The 19,355-nt window shown below is 41.5% G+C and overlaps 1 protein-coding gene across 1 annotated transcript in view; it reads left to right on the forward strand.

The window, feature by feature from the left end:
• LOC111601614 (neurogenic locus Notch protein) overlaps nucleotides 1-19,355 on the forward strand; it is a 44,124-nt gene that overhangs the window by 7,458 nt on the left and 17,311 nt on the right. Inside the window, exons 2-4 of the mRNA XM_030224167.1 lie at nucleotides 7,476-7,569; nucleotides 18,642-18,910; nucleotides 19,015-19,219. Of these exons, the coding sequence (XP_030080027.1) occupies nucleotides 7,476-7,569; nucleotides 18,642-18,910; nucleotides 19,015-19,219 (568 nt within the window). The remainder of the gene's footprint in view (nucleotides 1-7,475; nucleotides 7,570-18,641; nucleotides 18,911-19,014; nucleotides 19,220-19,355) is intronic.

A 19,355-nucleotide genomic window follows, 5' to 3' on the forward strand; every position in this document is an offset into this window, starting at 1 on the left:
GGTTAACGGCCCAGGCGACTTACCAGAATGCATTCAAAATGCCAGCTGCTCAGCACACAGTTCCATTTATGGAATTCAAACTGTTAGTCAGTGTGTGTGTGTGTGTGTGTGTGTGTAGTCTATATATTTGCATATTGAACGTTAACAGCAGCTAACAGCGGCCCTACGATCACTTGGCTAACTGCTGATAAACTTTACTCACACTCTACAGCTTTCTCTCTCTCCTTTGTGTTGCCTACAACAGGTGGCGCCACAGCGTTGCCAACTTTTGACCACAAAATCTGGTTTCAACAATTAGCAATGCCACATGTAGACAAACACAAACTAAAATCATGGATAAAGTCAGAGTAATGCCAAGACTCTAAGCCCATGGGCATATATAGAGAAATACAAAGCTGGCAAATACCCTGTATTTTGACCTTAAATGAATCTATTTGTTATCGATTAATATCGACTTAAGATTGCTTAAGATATGCAAAATATGTCTAGATCAGCATATATATATAAATTTATATATATATGTGTACATATGAGAGCCGTTACTCTACACATACATACATTCGGGCACAACTCGAGGATACCCTATTTTGTTTACATTAAAGAGAAGACGAAACTAAACTAAACATTCACACGATGTAGCTTTCTGGTTGTTCTTGTTGCTGCTTGCCGGAAGTGTTAAATGCTTCACTTTATTTAAAGTACACACAGCGACAATGCCAGAGCGAGAAAGTCAGCGTGTGTGATAGAGAGAGAGTGAGAGGGAGAGAGAGCAGAATATCGCTCATATGCCACATTTATTAATATAGATTTTAAACTTCAACCCTTTGTGTTTGTGTGAGTGACTCTCTCCTTCTCCTTCTCCTTCTCCCTCTCTCTCTCACTCCCTTTCCTTTTCTCTCTGTCTGCTTGTGCGTCTGCGACTGCGCAGCCATTTACAACTGCGTTGTCTTTGGCGCGCATTTGAACGAGCTCGCATGAGGGTGTCTTCCTCTGCTCGCCCTCTCTCCTCTCTCTCGCTCTCTCTCTGTCTGTTTTTGGTCTTGTTTTGTTCCCACGTTGCCGTCACATTGCCATTGCTTTGCCCCATTCCACTTCTTCCACTCGCTATCCTACACTAGGGGTTGCTGCCTGAGGGTCGGGGGTGGATCCTGGATGTCTCTGCTGCAGCGCCAAGTGTCGCAATATGGTTTCAAGTGCACTTCAATTACCAATCCAAATTCTATCGCACAGCTTATCAACTTACTTTGCAGCTGGCACATTTTTTCTTCTCTTGTTGTTGTTGTTGTTGTTGTTGTTATTGTGGTTATCATGCGCTCAATTATGTAGCATTCGGTGAGGGTGCTTAGGGTAGGTCTGGCAATTACACACACGCACACCACATGCGTGTGTGTCAAATGATTCTTCAATGAAAGAAAATGCATAAACTTCTAATTTATTGAAGGAGCGCATAGAACAATTATGCGTCTTTATAAGGAATGCATAAACAGTTGGAAGTAAATAAAATGTAAACAACATTCAAGTTTTTTTTTATTAAAAGAAAATTTATAAAAAGTAAAATTGTACATATAAGAGTAAAGAATGTTAAAATCTATAGAAAATATGAACAAAAAATTAATTTAAAAAAATCTATAATAATAATAATAAATATACCATAAAATATTCCTGCGGCTTTGGAAGTCTAAAGTCAAAGTTCTATGAATTTGTGCAGCCATTGTTCAAGTACAATATTCTAATCATAATGTAGCAAAAATCATAAAAATGAACAGAAAAAGAAGAAGAAGGTCAGGCTGACCACAAAAACCACAACATCCTCCGCAGCAACAGCCGAACCCAAGCCAAACCAACTTAACCCGGCGATGATCCAATTACTGCTATGCCAACTGACAGATAGTAAACCAGACGAATGATTACCAACTGGGCGAGCGAGAGAGGGAGAGTGAGGAGGTGGGAAGATAGAGAAGGCTGTTCGAGTTGCATTCGTAGCGTCTTGGGCGGCTTTGTTATCTGCGCCTCAAGCGGTTTGACTGTGGCCCATTAATCTATCAGAGCTGAAGACGTTGCGACGCGTCAGCAAAACTTTACAATTGTAGTCGGCAGACTGATCGACCGACGGACGGACGGACTGAGACCGCAAGAATTTCATTCTGTACGCTGCGACATGTAGCCCAAAAATTGGAAGAAAAAGAAAAATAAAAGAAAATTATTTAACCATGGGAAACCGCTAAACAAATACTCTAGCCCAACAATAGAAAAATTATCGATTTCTTATCATAGATGCAACAAAAAATGTTTTTGTTAGCTGTATAAATATGAGATAAATATTGATATAGATAAATGTAAATGCAAATATATAGATATAGCTAGAGTTTAGGATAGAAGTTAAGATAGAGATAGATATACAGATACAGATAGAGCTAGAGATACAGATATTGATAGATATAAAGATACAGATACAGATACAGATCGAGATAGAGATGTAGATATATATACAGATACAATAGAGTAACTCTATTTCTATCTGCCAATAATCATCTGTGTCTGCATCTGTATCTCCTTTACTATATTATCATATATCTGTATCTCTCTCTGTATTCATGTTTTTGACATTCATTCATATAATATATATATATAAACTGCAGAAGTTTAATGAATAGACTTTGCTAAAGCCATAGAGACCGATGTAAGAGTATTTTTATAAATATATATGGATAGAGAAAAACCCGAACCGAACCGAACTGAACCGTCGCGTCGTAATGCTGAGTCGTTTGCTCTTTGAGGTTCGTTCGGTTCGGTTCCCACACTCGTCGCTTGGTCTTGTTGTTTAGCTGTTCGCTTTACGAGTTTTCTATGCTGCGCAGCCACTTGGAGCTACTTTTTCATTAACACTTTACAATCTTTCCGCATTTTGTTGCCACCGATGCGGCAGTCAACCTCTGCCCCGCCCCTCTGCCGCTGCTGTTGCTGCTTCTCGTCGCTGTTATTACAACGTTTCACGTTGTTGGACGCCTCTGCACGCCGTATGGCTTGCGTGCTGCTGTTGCTGTTGCTGTTCGTTTTCTATTTGCTATTACACATTATTTATGGGGCGACTATTTATTTTTATTTAGCTTTTCATTGTTGTGGCAAGCAACCTCTCTTCGAAGCCCCTCCCAGCCCGTCCCTTCTCCTCCACTCCCTCACGCATCGGCGCCCCCGCAACAATTTGTCAAGCACTTGTGAGACGCCGTCGCCGTCTGTGAACAGTTGAAGAGCTTATTGGCGTCGCCTCCAACTTGACAGAATCCAGTGCAGCAAAGATATAGAAGAGAAGAGAGAGCTAGAGTGAGAGGGCAGAGTGAGCACAGCAGCTGCAGTATTTGCGTCGTAATTGCCATCTGAACTTTTATCAACAATGCAAATTACTTGGCAGGCAATCAAAGCTGACCGATCGCTGCTTGAAGCACAGTTTGCATTGATAAACAAAAGAGATTGTTCCATAAATTGCAATAAAATGATCATTGACTTGATCAAAAGTCGACCCAACTGTGAAGATCATTCATTTAATGAAATATGTCTAGACCTAAATACTTGATATGCTTCTCTATGTATGTCAAAGACTGATCTTAAATTGCTAACGATCAGCTGAAACTGCTAAATGCTATTTCAAGTGTGACATTTTTATATGAATTTAGATATAGTATTAAAATTTGTTAGTTTAACACTTCAAGTTAAGCCTAGGCATAGCCACAAAAAAAAAAAAAACACTTTAAGACGTTTGAATTCCTTAGATGTTGAAATTCCTTTAGTTGTTGCGTTTTATGGCGAAATTCAATTTAAGATTTCCAAACATTGCATAGAGCTGAGCTTGATATGCGAACACATATATATATATGTATATATATATATATGCTTTTTTTTATATTTTTCATATTTAGATAAAGCCTGAGAACTTAAGCGTATCGAAGTTTCGGTAGTAGAATTTATGACGCGTTTGCCATATAAACGATTAAAGCTTTTAGATTATAAACACATCATGCCACACGAGGAGGCACGTTTTGCTCGTAAATAGCACACACACACACACACACACACACACTTGCTTGCATATTGCATTTCTTGCTGTGATAAGACTTTGCAGCTGAAGTCTACACTTTTTGCATTGTCTTGCCAAACTCTGCTGGTTTTATGAGTTAAATGCATTTTATAAGCTACAGTTTTATCTGCCACTGGTTGCATAGACTCTCTAGATATCCTGTATTTGACTAAAAATGCCAATTGAGTTCGAATTGAAAGAAATTAAAAACATCAAATATTTTGCTTAAGGTTTTATTTAGCTGCATTTATTGATTGTTCATTGTTAGCTCCCTCTCTCGCCTCTCTCTTACTGCTCTTTGCTGTTGCCACACTTTTGGTGGGCTTCAATTTACAGTTTACAGTTTTATGCTGCTCTTTCTTTTTGTTATAAATAAATTGTTATTTTACGACTTTGGCTGCGGTTTTTTGTTGATAGTTTTATTTGTATATAAATATATATATATATATATATATTTATATACATATTTATTGTATATATGTATATAGATATGCATGTGTATGTCTATATCATATATATGTATATATATATATCTATATATATGTTTATATAGTGCGCGCCTTTGCACGCTAGAGAAAAGCGTGAGAAATTTTTGGCCGTGGTTTTGTTTTTAGGTTGTTTGTTGTTGCTTTTATGTTTATTGTTGTTTTTGTTGTTGCCGTTTTTGTTGCTATTTTACTTGTCGCTGTCGAAGCTGTTGTTGTGTTTGGGTTGTTTTTTTTTTTTTTTGCCTTTGTTTTAGTTTCAGTTTTGCGGCTGTTGTTGTTGCTGGCTCTGTTGTTGCTGTTGCTTATTATGCTGATAGCGTTTTTGGGTGGCTTTTGTTTGCTGTTTGCTTGGCGTGCATGTATGTGTGTGCCTGTGTGTGTGTGGCAGCAGCAGCAGCAGCAAAAGCGGCGAAAAATTTAAATTCGATAAGCGCCATTTATAACGGCCAGTGACATTTGTCTGTACCTCAGGGTTTATCAGTCAGCTGACAATCAGCGCTGCGACTTTACTGCATGCTGAAAGACAGTGATAATCAGCATGAATGTTGCAGTCGGGTGGCAACGACTGCAGAATATTCGTTCGAGGTGCCACAACTATTTCAAGGGGAACTTTGCAGTCAACGAGCGCTAAACTTTGATAGAGGAGAGCATTGCAGATCAGGCTGTAAGTGCAACATTATATGCCTGCCGGCGCCAATTATGGCACAATTTAAGCCCAGTTATGAAGCGCAATTAACAACTCATTTGTCTAAGCCAACGCTCGCTGGGTGTGAGGGCGCGTGTGTGGGCAGGCATTCGACACGTTACACTTGCCTGCATCGCCAAGCGGCCGACTAAACGGCTCCAAACAAGTGCGCAGCCAACAGATTTGCTCAGCGCTTTTCATTGTGCGGTAAATCACACGCAATAAAAAGAAGAAGAAGAAGCGAAAACAAAATGTGTACGAAAAGCGCTTCACGCTCTATCGATGGAGCGTTGAATGGCCGCTTGGCCTGTTAATAGATTAAAGCCAAGCCAAGTCAAGCTAAGCTAGCCACGCCCACACACAAACTACATAGCCTTAAGCCATATAAGTAGAATATATATAGAAGTAAGTGCGCTCTATGTTGGAAGCGCCTGACTAGAAGATGCCTGGCAGGAGCCGGCAATGTCTGCACATTTTAAGGCATTTGAGAATTGCTTAAAAAAATCAAATCAAATCAAATCAAAATGTCAATTCTGTTCATGAAATGAAATTGAAAAAAAAATGTAAGCATACAGGGCTATATCTACTCAGTCGAGAATATATATACTCCATATCGTCTGTGACGCTTCCTTCTTCACTTTCCCAAAGGCCTGAAATGCCATTTGCAATGTGTTCAGTTCCGACAAATTTCGAGTTCCTTAAGAAAAAGTCAAGCTTCATAAGGTGATAACACATATGAAATTCTTCATAATAGCAATGATAAATATGAAATTCACAATAAATAAATAAATATATATATATATTTGTACGTGTGTGTGTATATTGTTATTTATTATATTTTCATCGAGTTCTTGTATCCACAAGATAATCATGCAAATAATATTTCTCTCCCAAGAACCGCACCTTAACAATGCGCATAAAACATTTTGTGGTCTGCTTTTATTTTTGTTCTGTTTTTTTTTTATAATTTTTTTGCTGCACTAATTGAGGTCAATTAGTTTACACACACACACAGACAGAGACAGCGAGCGGCATGCATGTGCAGACATTTGGCACTGGAGCGCAGCTGGCGACAAAAATGTTGCAAAAAATTAAGACAAGCAACAATGTATAGCAACATGTTGCTGCGAAGCATGCTGTGGCTATGGCTATGGCTGTGTCGCAATATAATGCATACGCCGCGTATGACTCAGGCTTGAAATTTCGCTGGGCTAAGATTTATGCCGGGTTTTGTATTTTGCCTGCTTTTTGGTTTTTTTTTGTCTGTCCCATCGATCATTCAAATGCGAAATTTATGTTTACGTATTCGCGACAATTTCGTGTTGCATTTCGTATGCCAAGCGGCGAACAAAGCTCGCTCATTGAACAAAAAATATATTTGCTTGACTATGCACAACTATATAGCATATATATGTATGTATATATTTATCGACCAGGCGTGAGGGGTGTCGAGTGCTTGGGTTTATGATATATTTCTTTTGCCAGCTCGTTGCGAAGACAAAGCTATTTATTTATTGTGCTGCGGGGGCAATCAAAACTTATTGTCGCCTCTTGTCTGCCTGTCCAACCTAGCCAACAAACCTGCCCTCCCCACTCACTGCTGGCTGTCGCCCCCTTTTGCTCGCTAGCAGGAAATCGCCACACGCCCAATTAGCAAACATTGGGGCGCTTTGGCGTGCGGCACGTTTGTTTAATTTGTGTGCCATTTTTACAATGAAAAATAAGCATATTTTCAGCTGTGTCTTGCTGCTTCTGCGTCTGCGTCTGCTTTTGCTTCTGCTTCTTCTTCTTTATTGCTGAAAGCAGCAAATTGCACAAGGGGCTGCCCCCTCTACGGTTTCAAGTGCACTGAACCTTATTTATTGTTGTCTTCTTGCTGTTGTTGGCGTTGTTGTTGCTGTTGCGATTTCTTGATAGTTCGTCAGCAACTTTGACTTTGCCGGCATTTGCTATTCAACTCAATATCTCACTCACTCACTCACTCACTCCCTCTCTCGCTCTCAGTCTCACTCTCTCAATGAATGTATATGAAACTCAAATCTTCTTGCATTAGAAACAGTTTAATTCGTATATAGAATAAATGCTTTCATTGTAATTCTATGAAATATTCGAAGTCAACAGGAAATTAAATTTTTAATCTATTAACAGTTTGAGTCGAACATATAGCTTAATCTATGATTAATTTGAAAAGCAATTCTTTGACCAACCTCTCTTTCTATCTTCTTTACAGAAACCGGACTGTCTTTGTCGATTTCCTGCAGCACATTGGGCTGCAAGAATGGCGGCACATGCATCACACAGACCAACGGCAAATCCTACTGCGCGTAAGTAAAAAAGACACAAAACACAAAAAAAAAAAACATGTTCATTTGAGCGGAAGGAAGCATTCGTTAATTAGGCCCAGCTTACAACGGCGAATGCCGATCGAGATCTGCTTGATTTATGATAATTTATGCAGCAGCAGCAGGGGCAGGGCTGTCAAATTTGTTGCCATGAACTTGAATTGATTTGCTCGGTTATTAGCATAAGTTTGCCTCTTCTTCTTCTTCTTCTGCTGGTTCTTTATTTCTGTTGGCCTGCAATTTGCATATGTCAATCAATTGGCCGAGATCGACGGCTAGCTATGCCAAGGACACACGCGCTAAACAAATTGAAATTGGAATTGGAATTGGAATTGAAATTGCGGCTTCCATCAATGCGAATTGACATTTGTTGGCCTGAAGCAAAAGAGCGAAAAAGAAATGAGCTTCAATTCGCTGGAAACTCGTCGTCTAGACAATGGGCCAAAGAACAAAATTATATAAAAGAACTGAGAACCGCAGTATGAAAAAGGATAGCGACTGAGCTGAAATTCAATTTCCCCTTGCTGACAGACAAAGGCAAGGCGCCCGCACACAAGCCACACGAATCACTTGTTTGTCTCTCTAAATCTATAAAGATTCGATGCGACGCGGCTTCGTGCCTTTGTCCACTTTTTCGATATTATGTGTTCGTTTGAGAGAATTTTCACTCCTTGCACGTTGCTGTTGTTGCAACATTTCTCGTTTGTCACTCTTTTGTGGCACTGCATTTCCTTTGCTCTTTACTGTTTTCGGTTTTTGTGCTCTGCTTCTGCAATAAATCACAGGCGAATGCGGCTCAAACGCGAATGGCACGTACTCAACGCATAACTCGAGCTGAGTTATGATATGGCTGCGAGTCGCAGACGCGGCGAAAACTTGGCTTTTTTTATGTTTTTGGTTTTTTGGTTTTTTGATTTCTTTTTCGACAGAGTCTGTCAAAATTTTACGAGTCTGCGAACATGGCATAATTAAAAGAAAAAAAATGGAGGGGAAGAAAAAAAACTCGGGGCGTGCATTGTACTCGAAACCGGGGCGAGATCGTTTGAACATCGATTGCATTGCCAAGCAGTTGGCCCCACACTCACGAACGCCTCTGCCCCTCGCTTGCCCTCGCGCTTGCAGCAGCTTCGGTTTTATGTCATGATCAGTGTTCAGTGATCAGTGATCTTTGTATGATCTATCGCACGATTGAGGGCGCTTTCATTGAGCTCTTGAGAAACTCATGTATTTTATTTCTCTCTCTCTCTCTCTTTCTCTCTTCTTTTGGAACTGATCTTTGCTCTCGGCTATATTCTCAAGTTGATCGTTAGGGCTGATCTTTATCGGAGTGACTGTATATACAATTTCTAGCCATTTAATTAACTTATTGGCCCACATACATATCTATATCTATTTTGGTGATCGTTCGGTAGCTAAGCGTTTTTATTGCTGTTGAGTTGTTAAAGTAATCAGGCGCGCAGTGGGTCAAGTATTGTTTTAACTGACTTGACTTAGTCAAAAAACTGATCTCTAAGCCTTATCTCCACAGAGTTTTCCTAGGCTGTCCACATGCATATGCATGAGACATGTTCGCTTTTCTCGGCTCTTTCATGAATGATCGTGAGTGATCAACGGTAGCCACTGTAACTTGTGCCTCTTCTATGCCACGTATCTCTCTGTTTGGCTGACTATTTCGCTATCACTATCTTTAGCAGGCAATTACATAAAAGCGCTTAAGCTTTTAGCCTAAAAATGCGACCGCGTTTTGGCTGCCTTTGCTGCTGCGGCTGCGGCAGCCGCAGCCGCTACTGCTGCTGTTGTCGTTGGTTTTACGACATTTTCTCTGGTCTGAATCGACGACGCGACGATCGCTGCTGATGATCAAGCCATGTGGCAGTATATTTGGCTTCTTAGTCGCTGACTCTGACTCTGACTCTGACTCTGGCTCTGGCTATGTCTCTGATCATCATCAACGGCACGATCGGGCAGTAGAGACTGCTCCATTGCAGTCTTTACATATGTAAGTGATCTGGCTACTCTCTCTCTTTCTCTCTCTCTCTCTATATATATATAGCGAGCGCATTCTCTTGCTCTGTCCCAATGTGCGATAACATCGCTTGAACTTTGCCAGCAGCCATTGAGTCGGTTACAGTAACTGTTTGCTTTTAGGCAGCAGCCAAGGCTTGAGCTATTAGAGGATTGCGCGTATGTCTGCCAGCATTTAATACCCTTACAGTGGGCATTATCGTTTTATTGCCTCCTATTGCATCAGCTGCAGTTGGCCAACGACAATTTGAGCAATCGCATAGCTAAAACTCTGACAGTTCGCATCGGCCGTATGCCCTAAAGGGTATTTGATCTTTAGCATCTACTAAATCATGACTGCAGCTTGGGCCTCGTCGGGACACACATTACCGCATTTTGTCTTGATTTCGAATTGGTGCAGAGCTCAATGATTATTTTGCAAATTTGAAAATTTCACGAGGTTTTTTTTGTTCGTTTTGTTTTGTTTAGCAAACTGTGTTTAAGTTTTGCCGTTTACCGATCAGCTTGATACGATCAGCAGGCCAATCTGCCTGCCAGCCAGCCAGCCAAACTAAGCCAAATTTCGTCCCAGCTCAGCGACCGAAAGTCTGTGTACTCTGCGGTTGTTTGTTTAATTGACTTGATTGCTCGAGTTGATGGCCTGTGCAGGACACGACGTGACGTTTGCAGATCGCGCAGTCGTTTATGTCAGCGATTCAGCTGTGATTGGCTTGCCAGTCAGCCAGCCAGCTAGCTAGTCTCTCAACTGACTTCTATCTATATATATATATCTATTCCATGCCATGTCAAATGTCCATTTTGGGCTGCTTACATCGCCCACCTTCGCACAATTATGCACTTGAGTGAGAGCTAAGGCCGAACAATGTCTTTGATTTATACAAATAACTAAAAAATTGTTTCATTTTTTAACTGTTCTTTTCGTCGTCTTCTTCTGTTTCCACTGTTTAATTGATAAAAGCTGCTCTAACAATTGTTTCCTCTATTATTTCTCGATTTTTATTGTTAAGCCAAGCATTATTTTCTGCTTTTTTTTTTGGCATGCGGTTTATGACATGTTAATGAGCAGCTCCCACCACACACACACAGAGAATGAAGATGAAATATATAGATAGAAGCAACAGTCTTGGACCGCGAATGCGGCAAATTGAAAATTTCGCTTTGAAGTGCAAACGATCAACAATCACCCAAAAAACAAGATAAATAAAATACAGCATCAAAAAAAAAGAAAAGAAAAGAAAAAAATAGAAATAAAAAATCTGAGATATTGCTGCGTGATGATGGGCCTGCCGCTGACTCATCTCTCGCCACATTATCTCCACAAATATTTGGCAAAAGAAATTTGTTTGCAAGAGTTATGCAAAGATGTCTATATATATATATATATACATGTTTATGTTGTACTAATCTTTCGACTTGTATTTCAATAGCTTTTTCATTTGTTTATAAAGAAATGCTTGGGCTTTGACTGTGGCTTGCTTGTTCTCATGGTGTTTTGTTGTCTATATGAAGACAAGCTGTAGTTGCGCACGAAAGAATCTTAAGCATACGCGCATATAGTTGAAGATCGAGCGTATAAACTAGTGTAATCTAGTCAGAAATTGGGTTTATCACAAAGTGAAAAGAGTATTTGGCTTCTGTCCGCCCGCCTGCACATATGTCCGTTCCTTCATCCGTCTATCTTTAGAAACACTATTGATGCTATGCGCGAGAAAACGGCTAAGGCTCTGTCTACCACAGTTGGTAGTAGTTGCAAATGTAAGAACTAAGTTTCTGCTATTAATTTGCCAAGTATCGCATGTCTCTTAAAGGCATGGCAAAAGCTTTAAATCTATAGCTATTGCCTATTATATGTATGAATTTGATTATATTTATGCTTTCATCATAACTAAGTGTGGGCTGAGGTGATATGTTGCATGTTGGCCATGGAAAAGGGCTTATCAAGTGACGCTTATGCAGTGACAGTTCACGTTGTAAAGTCACTGAATTGCTGACCCGAAATAAAGCAGAAATAAAGCAAGGCGCAAAGAATCTTAAACACAGCCAGACACCGAGTTGCCTGGGGCAAGTTCGTTGCTTAAGTCTTTCGTTTTGTATTGTGCAGCTCAGTTCATTGTTTCATGCCAGAGACCGAGAGAGTAAGATAGAGCAGTCATGTGTGTGTGTGTGTGCTTAATGCCCATGCTTATATATTTCCATTTAATTCCATTTCCCCACACGGCCAGACGAACAGCAGCAGCAGCAGAACAACAACAACAACAACAACAACTTTAGTTTTTATTTCAACTCTCGGCTCACACGCTTTGCACTTGAAATGTTCTTTTTGGCTTTCCTTTGCCTTTTGTGTGCTGCTGCTGTTGGCTTACCTGTGCTACGTCTTCTTCTACTGCTTCTGCTTGTTCTTCTTAGGCCTGCCCCAGCCCCAGCCCCGCCACGCCACGCCTTGCCCGTTAGCTTAGCTTTACCCTACCTGCTGTTGCCCTCCAAACAATAAAAAGTGAAAAATTTTCAAGCTCTCCGTGCAATTACTTTAATTAACTCATCATTAAGCACGACAGCAGCAGCAGCATGCCCATATGTGTGTGTGTGTGTGTGGGTATTTCTAACATGGCTGGACAAAGGAAATGACAATGAAAATGCCCAAGCAACAAAAGTCAAAAGCAAATGCCGCGCTAATCTCTTAAGCCAAACAGGCAGCAGAAGCAGCAGCTTTTTATGTTATAGTTACAGTTAGCAGAGATGCTGCTGCTGCTGCTGATGATGACACATTTAGAGAGCGTCAGCTGGCGGCCATTTTGTCGCTGCATCTGGCTCTGGCTGGCGCATCCTTCGATTTTTATCAGCAGGGCCGCAGCTTCAGTTAGCCGCAAGTCAAACTTGTTTGCAACCTGCTTTGATGGCTTTTTAGTGTTGTTGCTGCTGCTGCTGCTGCTGCTATAACAAATCAGCAGCTCCTACCCAGCTCAGCTCCAGTTAGTTCCCAGTTCCCCTGACAGAGCGTAGCGAATATTTATTGTGCATTCCGCTTGCATTTTACATTCTTACCTTATACAGCAGCAGCAGCAGCAGCGATGGCTATAAATTGTTGCTACACACACGCACACAGCTAAAGAGGAATGACCAATACTCAAGCTTTTTTGCTCTTCATTTTGCGCGCCCTTTTTATGTCTTGCAGCCAAGGCGTTGGCGTACAAAATTCCTTTGGCCTGGCTCATTTTTGCCTTACCTTTGGCTTTGCCTTCCCTTTTTATATTTCATTTCACAAGCTGCCTGATTTGATTTCATTTAATTTCGTTGCATTGCGTTTCGCTCGTCAAATTAAAACATTTTATTGAAACTCAATTAACGTATTTTGCGAATTCTCACGACGAACTTGCAACGCCAACGGCAACGGCAACATTTTTAATTATGCCTCTATATGAGGCGTCGTCGTATGGCATTACGTAAATCTAGCATTGTTTTAGGCCATGTCATAACGCAGATATGAGCCAATGTTGACAGCTGCCATAATTCCCATGCCATGTTGCAGTCACTGCGCTGTGGGCTATGCGACAACAATAGTGATTCATGTGCCACTTCTTCTTCTTCTATCTCTATAACTAATTAGTCTCAAAATAGATTAACATGCAATTATATAAGTAATCTATTAGCAAATTTCATTTCTTATGAAATCTCTGGTAATCAATGAGAGATAGAGAGTTTAGCAGTGACTGTCAAATTTAACAAGCAGTTTGCCTCTCATACTTAACATAAGTTTTTGCCAAAAGTTCTTGCAGTAAGCGAAATCATAAGTTAACTAGATGTTAAATATTTGACAGCTAAATTGGCTGGCAGCAATGTTGCGCAACACACAGATGTTGACAATTGTAATGATTGGAGCGAAGTCGTCGTCGCTGCTGGTTACCTGTAAAATATGTGACGAACTCGTTGCTCGTAAAATATGCATTTTTCTTGTTGTCGTTGCTGTTGTTGTTGTTTTTCTTTGTCTGGTTACCTGCGCATGCGCAGCAAACAAAACCCAAGCATTAGATGGATGACTAGATGGATAGACAGCTAAAAGCGGAAAGAAATTTTTGGTGTAAAATTTGTTGCTCAGCCACGCTGGGGTCACGCATTTCGTGAAACATAACAAAACACAAGAAACAACAGCAAGACGAAGAGGAGGCAGAAGAAGCAGAAAAACGGGTCCGTCTCTGCCCAAAGCTGAAAAGTTATAGCCGAGTTTGAGCTAGAGTTTTGAGCCCGAGGCTCAGCTGCTAAACAAATACATAAATGCCTGGGGCGAAATGCAGAGGTGAATAGAGTTGGTGAAAGAGCTAGAGACAGAGAGTAGAGCTAGAAATATATATATTTGAAGGGACAGTGACTCAGAATGGCACATTGACATAGTACGAACAACAACAAAGAGTCGGCAACTCGGCAGTTCTTGCTGTTCGTCTATTGGTCTCACTGTCTGTGCATGTTGCACCTGCCCAGTTTTTTGGTGCCCTGGCATTGTTGGCTTTTCACGTGAAAAACATGCACAGCCGCCATGGCATGTTGGTAATGTGAGAAGTGTGCGCTGTTTGCCTAAAAAAAAAACGGAAAAAACCAGAACAACATTAAACAGCTGAACGACAACAACAACAACAACAACAAAAAGCATCTTAGAACTTTTGCTCAACGTTTTACTGTCGTTTGTCTGTGCTGTTCTTCTTCTACTGTTGCTCGTGTCTTTGGTTTATGTTCTTTCTGCTTAACCTGTGGGACATAACCAGCTCGCATATCTACATAAATGTATATGCATGTATGTGTATACTTTTCTTTTTGGCCATAAAAAGCGAAGCTTTGACATTGAAGGCTATCAGCACTGAGCTGACAGAACGTTCAGATGGATCTACGAAACCAGATTAGATTGTTAACATGCAAATTGTCAAGAGGTCAAATGTTCGAAATGCTCGAGTTAGTTAGTAGAGCTATTGATAGACAGTTATTATGCTGAGGAATACAACACGATCCGTGCCTCTCTATGTGATTCTCAGCTAACAAAAATTTACTTACATACCACTTTCATTATATCGATTATGCGCACTCACTATGGCTTAAATTGCTAATTGCTTTTCAATTAAGCCTCTCTAGGTGATTCTCAGCAATGGCAAAATGGACTTTTATGCTATTTAGTCATACAGTACTAAGAGTAGACGTACTCTCAATGCATTACGGCACATGATCACAGTTCAATTGTCTGATTGAACGTTTTAGCGATATGACTTTTCTAGGTGATTCCCAGCTTACAGGCTACATGAATTACTTTGATCTGTACACGCTCTGTTGACAGTCTGTAATTACAGTTTTGATTGACGCACATTTGATGGGAAAGAAGGTTATCGCGACTGAAGCCCAGCTCAGACAACAGAGTGCGCAACTGTTCTGATCCCTTGGTGTCAGTGGCTGTTATGTGTCTCGCTGATAATCAAGTCGAACGTCAACTAAATTAGCAACATTGTTTGGGTCAAGCAACTAATTAGCATAGGGAATGATCTTTGTCCGATTGGAACTGTTGCATGGAATGAATGACGTTGCCATGTTGGGCATGCTGTGAATGCAACTGACTCAGAGACAGAAACAGCGACAGAGTTCGACTGATCGAATACACAAGGCACGCACAAGGAGAACAACAACAACAACAACAGCAGCAGCAGCAGCAGCAGCAGCAGCATCAACTGCTGCAGCTCATCAAGCGAAGCGTAGCCGAGTGGCTGCTCAAGTTTGCAAACAAAGATCAATATCATGGGTGCATGGCAGCAGTAGCAGCAACAGCAGCAGCAGCAGCAGCAGCAGCATCAACATGATTGCTTTTTGCCAAATAAAAAGGAAAATTATGCTTTAATTGGGCGCTTTTGTCAACCAGGCAGGCAGGCAGCCAGCCAAACCGAGCCGCGCCAAGCCGAGCCTCGCCGAGCCTTTAATTGCAACTTGGCTGAAGACATTGACAGCGATGTTAACTGGGCGATAAGCATTTTTTGGCACTGCTCTTCCTTGCTCTCCTCTCTCTCTCCCTCTCTATCTATATCTAGCTCCCCTTGCAGTGTCCCCCAGGCGCCTCAGCATATTTACTACATACATTGTCGTTTGTCGATCTTGATATGTGTTAGCTCAGCAGAATACATTCAGACAACTGTCTAGCGAGCGGCGAGCGTGTGAATTGCATTGCTCTGCAGAAATTAGATACCCAGGGCGCATTACAAACAACTAAGCCAGCCAACTCAGTTAACCAGCAGCTAACTAGGCGTTGTACTTGTAGATCTGCAGCTGCAGCAGCGGCAACAGTTGAAGCCATAGACCATAAACCAAATAGACCAAGACAGCCGACCGACCAGAGCACAGATGACTGATCATCGGGCAAAGACATTAAATCATCCTCTGGTTGTGGATACCAACATTAACCGCTGCACATTCGATAGCCTCTAGTTGATGCTGCTGCTGCTGCGGTTACGCTCGTGAGAAGCTCAAACTCTAACTGAAGCTTTATAAAGTTATGATTATGAACATTTCTCTCTCTCTCTCTCTCTCTTTGTCTCTTGCGCCTGTCGACGACGGCCGCAAATTGAAATCGCCAGCAACGACAGCGATTGAGACTGAGCATGCCAAATATATAGATATATATTTTTTTCTTTTATTTTTCTCACACAAGGCCAACAATTCTTTTATCGGCTGGCAGTGGGATCTCATATAGATCGTGATGTCTGATGATTTGATGGGAACGTGACCGTTAGCTTATTAGAAATGCAACCAAATTCACCACACACGAAAATTGCGAAGAACATAATTTCGAATGATTTTGAACAACTTTCGTTGAAACTCACCACACTGTGACAAAACTCACCACAGTCAACAATCTCACCACACGTGTAAAAAGCTTGCAAACAATTGAATTTACCTATTGGGCAACTCGAAATGAAATTCACCACATCGCCGCGCTGCGATCCCACCACGCCCAACTATGTGCCATGAACGTGACTCACGCCACTGTCACGCGCACATCGCTAGCAGCTGGCCTAAACACACCCTGGATACTTTGGTTTTATTTGCCAATGCGAGTCACGTTTTCATTTATTTTTCTTTCCTTTTGTATTTGGTGTTTTTCTCCTTAACTTTTTTCGTTGCCGTTGCTGCGGCTATTGTTGCTGTTGTTGTTGTCTGTTCATTTGAAAACGCCAGCAAAAACAACACGAAACAAGTTAGCAAACTGGGCAGCAACTAAACCTCCAAGCCAAAGCTGCGGCCACAGCTCAACTCAACTGGCTCGTGTATAATTTATATTACATTAATTTCATATGAAAAAAAAAAACAGCAGCAGCAGCGCCTGACACCTCATTTGAATGGAAGGCAAGTCTTATCAGCAGCATCGGCTGCTGGCCGAGAGGCCTGTTTCGGCTTCCACAATTGCAGCAGCAGCAGCAGCAGCCAAACATCGATTTCTCAGGCCAACAACAACATGTTGCTGCCAACTGTTTTGCCTACCGCCATTTAATTTTCTCGCACAGCATCGATTAAGATCAACAATCGACACACACACACACACGCACACACTAGGCTGGGCACTTTGTGAGGCTAACGTGTGATACAAATTAATGCTAAATCTAAAGCATTTTCACACACTTGTAACGGTAAGAAAAGCCGTTCTCAATCCAGCGGCCAGTTCTCTCCCCACTTTGGCCATTGGCCAAATGCAGCAGTTGCCTTAATGATTATTCATTGGCTGCCACAACTTTTAGCTGCTGCCGCTGCTGCAGCTTCTTCTTTCTTCACTTCTTGTTGCTGCTGCTGCTGCTGCTGCTGCAATGCGTGTAATTTTCTCATTGCTGGCTTTGACTTTGGCTTCGATGAAAATTTAATATGCAATCAAGATCGCGCACAAATTACCGTACATGAAAAAAAAAAATTGTTTTCTCAAGGGAAAACAACAATGTGCAAGTTGTCGTTCGACTTTAGCTGCAACTGCAGCCTAATCATCATCAGCAGCCGCCACGTCATTCACGTCATCATCATCAACATCGTCATTGGCAAGCGAAGTGCGCTTCGCTGTTGCATTCGCTGCCTGCAATTACTTTGCTAATTTGTTGTTGTTGTTGTTGGTGTTTGTTGCTTGTTGTTGTTGCAGTCAGCTCATATTGTGCATACTTAAATACGCGCATTTTTGTTTATTTGTTTTATGCTGCAGCTGTTTGCTTGACCAACATTTCTCAAGCATGCATTAAGCATTCTATTTCAGCTCACATAGCAGCCAGCTTTTGTCTTGAACATGAGCAAAAGCTTAAGAACGCGAGCCATGTCTCGGTCAAAAGCTGAGTGATATGCAGAATTAAATTGTTCGTTTAATGCAGTTCATTTTCCCAACTCTTGGTTAGCTTTATCGATATTGGTTTGAATTTGTGGATAATACAGATTAGAGACTCAGCTGAAGCATTGTTTGCAATGCTTAAAAGATATTCACTTTGTAATTTCTTTAAGTATAGCTCAGATATTTGGCAAGCTTTAAATAAACTCGTTTATAGCTGCATTACAATTTTAAAGTAGAATCCATACAAATGAAATTTGATTCACTTCCATATTATTTGCACTCCCCCAAATCTTATCGATTAATGCTTGATCGATAAATGGAATCAACTAACAGCTAAAGCTGCTTTGCAATTCATATTCCTAGCCGTAGATGATTGAGAAATTCAATTGAATATCAATGCAAATATAGTCATAAATGAAGTGCATAGATTTTAGTGTCTGTGTAACTAACTGTTGGCTGTGAAAGCAATTGGTAAATGGCTTTGCTTTGGCTGGCGGAAATGAGGCAACTTTGTCAGTTTGTCAGCTGCTTTAACACTTTGGCCGCTTATCGATGAACGCAAATCTGCTGCAGCGTCCGCTCTAGAGCAGGTCCATAAACTATATCAAATGTATTTGAATGCATCAGCAGATTGCCAATCGCACACACACACACACACACACACATACAGGTCGACTTATCTATATCTGTTTTCTTGCATCTTTTGCAGTTGCGATACACGCTACGTTGGCGACTACTGTGAACATCGGAATCCCTGCCTGACTGGCCACGGACGCTGCCAGAATGGCGGCACCTGTCAGGTGGCCTTTCGGAACGGCCGGCCTGGCATCTCGTGCCTCTGTCCGCTCGGCTTTGAGGAGTCGCTATGCGAGATTGCAGTGGCGAATGCCTGCGATGAGGCGCACTGCTTCAATGGCGGCACCTGCCAGCTGAAGACGTTGCGGCAGTACAGCTGCATCTGTGCAAATGGCTATACGGGTAAGTTGCCACCTCGAGCCCACTTCATCAGGCGCAATCAATCAGACGCGCTTAATCCTAACTCGCTATCACAATTTCCTCTTTCGCTCTCGCTCTTTCTCTAGGCGATCACTGTCAGACGCAGAATCTGTGCGCTAGTTCACCCTGTCGCAATGGCGGCACCTGTTCCGCACTGGCCGGCAGCAGCAGATTCAGCTGTAATTGTCCGCCTGGCTTTACGGGTCACACCTGCTCCGAGGACGTGGAGGAGTGCCAATCGAATCCTTGCCAATATGGTGGCACCTGTGTCAACACGCATGGCTCCTATCAGTAAGTAAACCAAAGTATAGAACTATCATTATTGGATCTATAGTTAGAGCTACAAGTTCATGGAGCAACTATCTGCTTAGAAGATCCTTTTGAGCTGACGATTGAGCGGCTTTGTTTATGCACCTATGAAGCTGTC

This window comes from Drosophila hydei, unplaced genomic scaffold (assembly GCF_003285905.1).
Source record: "Drosophila hydei strain 15085-1641.00,03,60 unplaced genomic scaffold, DhydRS2 tig00000379-arrow-arrow-pilon, whole genome shotgun sequence".
NCBI lineage: Eukaryota > Metazoa > Arthropoda > Insecta > Diptera > Drosophilidae > Drosophila > Drosophila hydei.